The sequence below is a fragment of the Octodon degus genome, unplaced genomic scaffold, assembly GCF_000260255.1.
Source record: "Octodon degus isolate 3935 unplaced genomic scaffold, OctDeg1.0 scaffold00153, whole genome shotgun sequence".
In the NCBI taxonomy this organism is placed as follows: Eukaryota; Metazoa; Chordata; class Mammalia; order Rodentia; family Octodontidae; genus Octodon; species Octodon degus.
Window position 1 is genome coordinate 555,215 of NW_004524729.1, and position 9,941 is coordinate 565,155.

General features: G+C 52.9%; 1 protein-coding gene across 2 annotated transcripts in view; it reads right to left on the reverse strand.

Moving 5' to 3' along the window:
- Nucleotides 1-494: 494 nt before the first annotated feature.
- Arfgap3 (ADP ribosylation factor GTPase activating protein 3) overlaps nucleotides 495-9,941 on the reverse strand; it is a 27,788-nt gene continuing 18,341 nt past the window's right edge. For both annotated transcript variants that reach the window (XM_023702563.1, XM_023702562.1), the window contains exons 10-14: nucleotides 6,004-6,135; nucleotides 4,896-5,019; nucleotides 3,472-3,562; nucleotides 2,765-2,886; nucleotides 495-571 (exon numbers count right to left, since the gene is read on the reverse strand). In XM_023702563.1, the coding sequence (XP_023558331.1) occupies nucleotides 554-571; nucleotides 2,765-2,886; nucleotides 3,472-3,562; nucleotides 4,896-5,019; nucleotides 6,004-6,135 (487 nt within the window). In that variant the 3' untranslated portion in view covers nucleotides 495-553. The remainder of the gene's footprint in view (nucleotides 572-2,764; nucleotides 2,887-3,471; nucleotides 3,563-4,895; nucleotides 5,020-6,003; nucleotides 6,136-9,941) is intronic.

The following is a 9,941-nucleotide window of genomic DNA, read 5'->3' on the forward strand; positions in this document are numbered from 1 at the left end:
CACACGGGGCCTCTCAGTTTGCACTTCTAAACTCAGACAGCAGCGCCCTGGCAGTATGGAAGGCTCGGTCTGTTAAAAGCACTCATTGGAAAATATTTTTAACTTTATAGAGCATACAAAATAATTTACAAAGAGACAGATGACTTTAAACATTATTTCGCAATCACCTTGGTGTGGAAAGCCGTGAAGGCCATTTTTGCTGCGCTGCTCTTACCCTGGCCCCCCTTTCTAAGAGGCACGGGCATCGTGGGGTCTCTCAAGCCCATGTGGCACCCACTGACCCCACTGACCCCAGGGACCCTGCTCCCCACATGAACTGCCAGTCTAGAAGCGGGGAGCAGTGGCCTTGGGAACCAGAGACTCCAGGAACAAAAGCAGGGCGCGCGGGCACAATGAGGGGACTGGAGCGCAGGGTTCGGTGTCAGCCAGAAATCACAACGAAGCTCCTACTACAGCTCAGAAGAGCACTACAGCAGAGGCGCAGACCTGCCGTGGAAAGGCCCGGGAGTGCGCACAGGTGTCCGCACGGCACTACGCGGTCCCAGGAAGTGGATTAAGAGCCGTAGCGGTCCTGGAGAGAGAAGCAAGACCTGGGTCCACTGGTGTCGGCTCCGACCTGCGCACCCAATGTCCGGTGGCTCCTGGAGCCCTCACAGGTCACCAGCGTATGTGTCACCAACCCTCGCCCCACAGCCAGCTCACACACTCCACCCGGCTCCACACTCCACCCGGCTCACACCTGCACAGGTAGGGCTGTGTGGGGACACTGCGTGAGGTATGTGTGCATGGACGGAAACACACGTGGGGGTGGAAACACCACGGGGGCCGGCCGCCGAAGCTGCAGAGCCCAGCCTCCGTGCCTCCACTTCCTTACTTGTCACAACGGGCACAAGAAGGCTAACTTCGGAAAGGGTCACAGGCGGGGAGGTCACCCACCAGGAGGGCTGCCACCGGGCAGCTGCCTGAGCAGAGGGAGGACACTGGTAGAGGCAGCACTGCGTGCTCCTCGGGCACCACACACTCCTCACCCTCTCCTGGTTTGAGTAAAACAGTCCTCCGCGGCTCCTGTGTCAAGGTGGGTTCTGGAAAGAGCCGGGGTTGTGGGGTGCTGACTGCATGCATGGATGAGGCCCCGGTGACCCCAGAGCCAAGTGGGCTGTGAGGCGGAGGAAGGGGGTCACCGGGGTGTAGCCTGGGAGGTGCACCTTGGCCCCAGCCAGCATCCCCCATTCCTGGCAGCCACGCCTACCTTAGCTGACACCGTCCTGGCCACAGCCCCGGGAAGCCAAGAGCCAGCTCGGCCGCTCCCGAGAAGGGAGGGTTATGAATGTCTGTCACTGTGTTCCCATCAAGGCCACAGTAGCACTCCCTGGGGACCTGCAGCCTGCTTTGCACGGAGGCAACGTGGATCAGAGGATTAGGCCAGCCCCCAGAAGTGAGTTTCAAGTTAAGGGGATTCTTCTAGGATAACCAGGTGCCAAGAAGGTTCAAGAAACAAATCTCTTCCCGGCCCTGGGACGGCCTGCACTGCAGCGACAGCGGCCTCGTCTGTGCCTTACTCAGAAGGCTGAGGTCCCACGAAGGCCAGTGTGGGAACAGGGGAGTGACTGGACTCGCTTCCACTCAGCAGAACGTGCTTTGTGGAGCACCAGTCTTTCTTTTTTTGGTACTGGGGTTGAACCCAAAGCCTTCGCACTGAGCTACATCCTCCACCTTTTTTTCTATTTTTTATTTATTTAGGATCTTGCTGCAGCTGAATTGTGCAGCTCACCTTGAACTTGTGATCTTCCTGCCTCAGCCTCCTCGGGTGCTGGGATTACAGGACTATGCCATCACACAGGGCTTTACTGTCTTCTTTTTTTTTTCCTATTTATTTATATTTATTTGTGTGTGTGGCCAGCTCAGCCCACCAGGGGGCGGGCTGGCTGGCATGTGGTGCTGGGGATTGAACCCCAGTCCCTGTGCTTAGCAAAGCTTGTTCTAAGTAGGTGCTTTAGACCACTGAGCCATCTCACCAGCCCCTTTACTGTCTTCTTTTTTGATTTTTTAGACAGGTTCTTGCTATATCATCCAGGCTGGCCTGGAACACATGATTCTCTTGCCTTGGGCTTCCCACCTTGCAGAATTTTTAATTACATCGAAATGCATAGGACATCGTGGAGAAAACTAGTGTACAAAACCATGCAGGGCTGGTGAGATGGCTCAGTGGTCTAAAGCACCTACTTGGAACAAGCTTGGCAGACACAGGGACCACGGTTCGATCCCCCAGCACCACATGCCAGCCAGCCCCACCCCCTGGTGGGCTGAGCTGGCCACACACACACACACACACACACACACACACACACACACAAATAAAATTTAAAAAAATAAATAAAAAAATAAAATAAAATATTAAAAATAAAAAAACCATGAAGACCATATAATCACCTTTTAACTTTAAAAGGTTATGCACAGAAATCTAGAACTAAAAGAAAATATACCAAAATATTAACATTTTCCCTGAGTAAGGGGACTGTAGATCTTTTTTTTTTTTTCTTATTCTCTGTTCCAATCCAGGGAAAATTAGATAATTATCATGACAGTTCCTGTAATCATTCTCCTAGTCATAAATTAGAAAACATCGCACAAATACAAAACGGTAATTTCTGGTCCTGCTGGCCTGGTTACACTGCAGCGAACACACCAGCCAATTACATGCAATCTAATTGTGCAGCGAGTGGCTGGCCCCGCCACACCACGCATGCTCGGACGCGTCACTGACCTGGATGGAGGTCACGACCCCATTGGCGAACACCGAGAGCTTCCCAGCCACCGACCGCACGCCCTGCTTGAACTGCGCCATGTCGGGGGCGTTGGGCAGCACGCTGGACAGGGTGTAGTTGCCTGCGCACGGACCACAGCTGCTCGCACCTGCCCAGGTGCACGGCGACCCTCCTCCCGAGCAGCTGCATCAGAGCTCCGACAGCCGCCCTGCACTGGCTCCAGGAGGCTCCTGGGGCACAGGGCCTCGTTCACTGGCTCCCACATGCTCACTACTCATTCATTCACTCAACAAACATTTGCTGAAGGCTTCCTCTTCAGGCTCCTTTGGGTGCCAGGGCAGATAAAAGGGACAGGTCCCACTGGGGAAGAACTGGGGGTCCAGTGGGGAGCAGGTCGTTCAGCAGGCATGGTGCAGAGGGGCCTAGCGAGGGCCCAGGTGTGGGGGGCACACAGCCCAGTGAACAGGGGTGGGGTGTCGGGGTCCCGAGCCCCAGGACACCCAGGGGCTACAGCCTCGCAGGCTCAGGACAGCTGGTTGAGGCACAGGTGGGAAGAGACAGGAATGGAACCAGAAAGAGGGGCAGGGGCAGCAGGCCGCACCAAGTGGCCACAGTGCAGGCAGCAGGGCCAGGGCAGAGATGCATACCAGGCGCCTGGGACCCAGAGAGGAGCTCACAGCCCAACCTGAGTGCAGGAAGCGCTCACCTGCCGGCTGCTTTCGCTGCTCTTCAAACAGGTCAGCAGAGCTGATGGCTGAGCTGGCCGAGAGCCGCTCCAGGCGGGCCCTGGCTTCATACTGAGGAGACAGGACAGGGACGTCAGGCTCCTCCTCCTCCACGGCACTATCACAGGATAGTGACCGTGTTGCAGGCAGCCTGAGTTAGATAGAAATATTATAGGCCGTCAGACAGGGTCAGGCCCTCGGAGGAGATGACAGAGACCAGACACCTTACACCTGTGGGAGACGCTCCTGCTGAGCCAGACCTAAAGACCAAACAAATGCTGACCTCCCTAAAGTTGGCATCCAGGACGGCTCATTAGTCGGGAAGAATCATTGTCTGAAGGCCACCAGAGAAGGTCCTGTTCTACATTCATGCCCGCTTGCTACGTGACTCGCTACCCCATTTGGTCCTGGGCCTCATCAACTTTACCTGAGCAATGGTACTTGTAATCCCATTGGGCGTCCTCTCCTGTATCCGCCTAAGTGGGACCCCTTTGTCTCTACTTTAGCCCCGCACTATAAAAGTCCCTGGAAGAGACAGCTTCCCTGGGAACTACCTGCTCGGGCCCCCTCCTGTCCCTCTCTTGGACAGGAGCTTTCTTTCTGTCAATAAATATATTCTGCTTATAACCTCCGTTTGTTCCTAAAATTCATTCTTTGGTTTTAGAGAACACGAACTCGTCCAGGTCAGGTCGGGAGATCATTTTCCCCTGTCACTTGGAGGTTCCCTAAATCGTTTGGAGGTCACCCAGCTGAGATCAGTTTTTCTCCCTGTATCAATCAGACTCTGGGCTCTGCTCCATCTGGCCACAGTGTCACTGGCTGGAAGCTAGACAGGAACTACAGCCCAGCCTGACCAACAATTACTGACTGGCTGGGACCAGGCCTCTGACCCGAGCTGCAGCCCAGCACTGCTTGCGCTGCTCCTGCTGGGATTACAAGCGTGGGCCTCCACTCCCGGGCCAACTGTAAAGCAAGAGGTTTTAGGGGCTGGAGGAGCAGCCCCGGGCCACTGTGCCCTTGACTTGATGGCGCTGCCACAAATAAAATCGGCGCCCTCAGAAAAACTGCATGAGGCCGGGAGGCCCAGTACCAAGGAGGCCCTGCAGTCTGTGGAAACGAGCCCCTGCACCCGGTGAGCATCCCAGCTGCCAACGGCGGCGAGCTCAAGGCTCTGAGGAAGCAGCAGCACCCTGAAAGGCGCAGCTACCTCCAGAAACCCGTGTCCATGTAACTCCGGCAAGAAGTCTTCCATCAAGCAGCTGTGTCAAACACCTCTGGAAATGTATTGAAAAGCTCTTGCTGGACACACACACACACACACACACACACACACACACACACAGCCAGAGAGCCGGCCGGCTTCCTCTCCTCTCACACCCTGAGGCCCTGGGACTCTGACTCTTACGTCGGCTTGGGCGTGCCTTCCGAAGTACATGTCGGAGGAAATGGCCGTGACATTGCCAAATTTCTTCTGGGCCTCGTCCACGCTCTCTGAGGGCGCGCAGTCGGGCTTGCGGCGCGCGGCAGGCCTACAACAAGGGGACACAGCAGCTCATGCCAACATGCTGAGGCCCACGCACTTCCTGTTCGCTGTGCATCCACCAGTCGGACGTTTACTGCTTAAAAGTGCAGAGGCCGTGATTTTGTAAAAAGACCTCCTGGCCGTCTAGGAAGCACAACCCGCCAAGGCACCAGCGCTGCGGGACCCTGGGGGAGGCGTCATTTCACAGCCGCGTTGTGAGCCAGTGTGGAGCTATTCAGCACAAACGCCCTGACCACGCGCCCGGCAGGCCCGGCTGCAGAGACGGGTGGGTGCAGGTTCCAGGCAGTGTTCCTTCCTGCGCCAACACTGACACCTGTGAGCCCGCAACACAGATTAATTGTTTGGGGAGGGTGGATTTTCGAGGCAGAGCTTTGCTCTGTAGCCTTGGCTCATGAACTTGCGGCAGTTCTCTTGCCTCAGTCTCCCAAGTGCTGGAATTACAAGTGTGTCGTACCACACCCAGCTACTGTAGTAATTTTTTAAAAATTAAACATTTACTGTTCTGTTCTTTTCTCTTTGTTTCTTTTTTTCTTTCTTTCTTTGTCTTTGAGACAGGGTCTTGCTATGCAGGTCAGCTGGCCTTGAACTTCCCTGCCTCAGCCTCCTGAGTGCTGGGATCACAGGAGTGTGTCTCACACTCAGCCCAGTCACTACTTTTCTATCACACTTGATAGCTCAGTGCAAAATTTCTGGGTTTAATCTCCAGTGTGGCCCAAAACAAAACAAAACAATCCCTACAGAACCTTCACCTAAATGGGATGAGCCACGTGGACCCCACTGCAGGGGAAGCAACCCCCTGGTGCCTCCCAACCTGCGGGCTCAGAATCCCAGGGCAAAGACTCCATGAGTGCCAAGGGCCCAGGTGACACTGACGTGCCCCCCAACGCAGTCCCCGCCTGGTGTGACAAGGGACCTCAAGACAGTTGCCTTGCAGCTCCTGGACACAAGGGTTCCCCACGCCAGTACGCACCTGTCGGAGGCACCCGGGCTCCTGCTGGCCACCTCAGTGTCTCTGCCACCCTCCTTCCTCCAGTAAGAGTCAGAGCTGTCATCCCAGTCTGAGAAGGAGTTGCCTCTCAGCTCCACGAGGTCGTCAAAGTACCTGTAGGGACAGGGATGGACAGTGGCCAGGGTCCTCATGCTACCCTCTCCTGCTGGGGTCTCAGCCTTTGGGGTGACCAGGCTGAGCCCACCTTGGCCGTCCTGGCAGGAAGCAGAAGGCAGCCTTGGGGATCAGCCCAACAGCAGGACCAGCATGGACGGGACAGCTTTCCTGTCACTCAGTTCTGCTCCCTCTGGTCCAGTGACAAAGGCCACTGCAAGGCCTTGGACTGCCACACCCAAGGGTCCTGGCTAGCAAAGCCCTGGGTGTCAGTAAGCACGTTCAGCGCCAAGGATGGGCGCGGCACCAGTGCGTGGGCTGGGATGGCACAGATCTCAGCAGGGCCCCAGCGGCCCCACCCTGCGAGCGCTCAGCAGCTGCTGCTTCCTGATGCACGTGGTCAGAGCGGTCCCCAACCAAGAACAGCATGGCGGCCCGACCAGGACAGAGGCTAGCCCAGTAGTGACCGTGCCACGTTAGGAGGGAAGAGCCTGCAGATGCGCACCCTGATGAGGGTGCAGTCACGGCCTGAAGGACGCACACAGGACGGAGGCGGCCAGAGGGCCTGTGTAACCAGGAGCGCACAGAGGACAGATGCACTGAGGGTCACTATTATGGTTTCTATCTAGTTGTCCCACCAAAGCCTCATGCAGTTGGGGGGCAGACTTCTAGAGTTTGTGATGAACTCATAATCCACTGGGATTATGGGTGTGAGTTCTGCACCCAGCCTTGGGCGGATAGCCTGAATGCAATTTAAGGAAGACAGACTTGCTCTCTGTTGCCATTGTGGTTCCTGCTACTTCCCCATTTGCTTTTGCTGTTTTGCTGCATTCTGCCACCATAAACAGCTGCCCTCTGCCATGGGCTACTCTGCCTTGGAGCCAGCTAAGTGCAGACTGAAACCTCCTCAGGCTGTGAGCTAAACAAACTTTTCTTTCCCTCATTTTGAACATAGGGTATTTGTCCCAGCAGGAGAGAGCAGTAACCAAGACAGTCATACTCAGCACAGAGGTGACACAGGATGCTGGCCAGCCCTTGGGACCTGAGACGGGAATGGGGCTGTGGAGACCCTCGAGGAGAGAGCAGAGTCTGTAGAGACTCTTGCCTTCTCCGGCAAGAAGGGAATTAAGGTCACATTGTGCTGCGCTGCTCACTTCTGGAAGCACAAGCAGGCAGAGCTGGGAGGCCCTGCTTCTTCACAGCACACCAGGACAGGCCGGGACCAGAGCTTGCCTCCGAGGACGCCTGGGAGATGTGGTGTGTGCTGGGCTAGAGCACGACCTAACAGGCGCGAGGCGCTCATTTATACAGGCCCAGAACAACGCTCAGAGCACTGCCGCAGGAAGCCTGCCAGCCACGCCAGTGGTGCTTCTGAGGGGGCTGGCGCAGCGCTGGAGGAAGGCTCGGGTGGGAAGCCTCCGTCCCTGCCCTCATGGGGGGAGGGCAAGTCCTGGGAGGCCTGGGCAGGGCCTAGAGGACAAGGACATGCCAGGGCACCGAGGCCCATGGAGCAGGGCACTGGCTGGGCCAGTGGGTGGGTGGGTGCTGCCACCTCAAGGCTCTTCACGACTTTGTGATTCTGTGCCAACTTGGAATGACTGAGGAAATGACAGCTTCTGGTCACACAAACCCAAGTGCCACTGCTCACAGGGCTCTCCCAAGAAGGACAGGGTCAGGGTCAGCAGGACAGAGCAGCAGCCCCTGGCCTCCCTGCAGAGCCCCCCCCCCCCTAGTGCAGATCTTTCCTGCACCTTAACGTTTGGGTGTCTGGCCCCTGGCCCGTGTCCTTTCTTCCCTCGCTTTGGCCTCCCACTGTCCTGGCTCCAATCGGAAACGCCCCCCCCCCCCCAGTCCCTGCCTAGGGCCGCCTGCACACTGTCTGCTGCTTACAGACACCATCTGTTCCCAGGCAGGCCTTGCAGACCTTCCCGGTGCTTATTCTCAACTCAGCCTGTAACTGCGTCCTTTACGTGCTGGACATAATGGAACTCAATAAAAGACAAAACCTGGGTGGGGCATGGTGGCGCATGCCTGTAATCCCAGCACTCGGAGGCTGAGGCAGGAGGATCACTGTGAGTTCGAGACCAGCGTAAGCTACAAAGTGAGTTCAAAGCCAGCCTGAACTGCATAGCAAGATCCCATCTCAAAAAACCCAAGCACGTGCTTGGCCTTCTTTTTTTTTTTTTTTTTTTTTTTTTTTTTTTTTGTTTTTTTTTGCCAACTTTCTGAACTGTAAGAAACATTCTGTCACATAAGTCCCCCACCCACATAAACAGTATACAGCATGGCACTGGACACCAATTTCACACACTTATGAAGTACATGATTGTAAGGCACTTTCGTGGTTTACAAAAGTGAATGCCTCAAAGTTAGATATTGACCCAAAATGGAGAAATAGCCTCATAAAAGCTTACTGGAGCTCTGAAAAACCACAGAGGTATGAATCATTAGTGATCATAGCCAACACCTTGAGAAATTCAGTGTAACTAAAGGACAGAGATGTAAGAGATAAACTGTTGAAAACTATAGAGTTCTATACATCTATGTCAGAATTCTAAAAGTGGTCTTATAAAAACCTATCAGTTATAGGTATGTTCAGTTTCTCAAAAATAGAAGACTGCCGAGTAGGCAACAATCTCACACAGTATACTGCGTTTAGACTTGGTGATGGCACTATACAGCATTACAGAGCTTTGTCAAGATACTGGGAATAATACAGACTGAATTTTAAATTAAATGTGAGATTGCATGTATATTCTTCAAATCAAGAGTTTTTAATTTCCAAATACAAATATCGTTGGTGAAAATACAATGAGCTTTTCTATGACTTAAAAATTATAAGATTTGGAATCTACAATATATATTCTTGTCTAGGAAAGACAAAAATGCTTAAATGTTATAAAGCCAAAAAACTGATCTACAGAGATTTTTTTTAAAAAAGAGATTTTTTATACAGCATCTTGTTAAGTTGCTAAATTGTCCAGATTGGACTCCTAGAACTTCCAAGCCTCCTGCCTCACCCTCTCAAATGCTGGGGTTATAGGCACATGCCACCATGCCTGGCTGATAATCAATTTTTTCAATGACATCTTTCCCCCAAATTCTAAACTAGCCAAATCTTCTTTAGATGATGAGTGGTAAGAAGAGATCATTAACAATATCAGGAATTCAGGACAGAAAAAACTACTTTTTTTCCCCATTCCTAAAATGAAAATGTACTTTAAGTTTTAAAAAATCACTTCTATATTACATAATTTCAATAACTCATTGGTTATCTTTTACCTAGAAGTCAGATTTCAAAACCATTTGTTTAAATAGTAGTTAAAATCGCAATTAGTACCGTACATTCTTCTTGTTGACGTGGACATTATAATGTGTATCTACCTCCTTTCCGTTATTTACAATTCAAACCTTTGTTGCATTTCATCTACAATCATTCCAGAAATTGCAAGGGAAGAAGTGGCAGCAGGGGAAGGTGCATTTTTCACGTGAAGAATTCGGTTTCCAATGTCCCCCACTCCTCCATCAAATACAAAGTCTTCCACCAGGTTTCCCTCTCTGTCCAGAGCTTGGGCTCTCACTCCAGCGGGACCTCTGAGTACATCGCTGGTGGTAATTTCAGGGATAAACTTCTGAAGGTGTTTCACTGTTGCACCAAGAAAACAGGCTTTATACATTTCATTAGCTCCATAGGAGAAATTCTGGAAAATCAGTTTACTTAAGCCACTGTTGATAATTATATCCACAGCATCTCTGGCACTGAAGTCAAAGGGTCTGTACCCTTCTCGTTTAAAGGCAAGCACTGC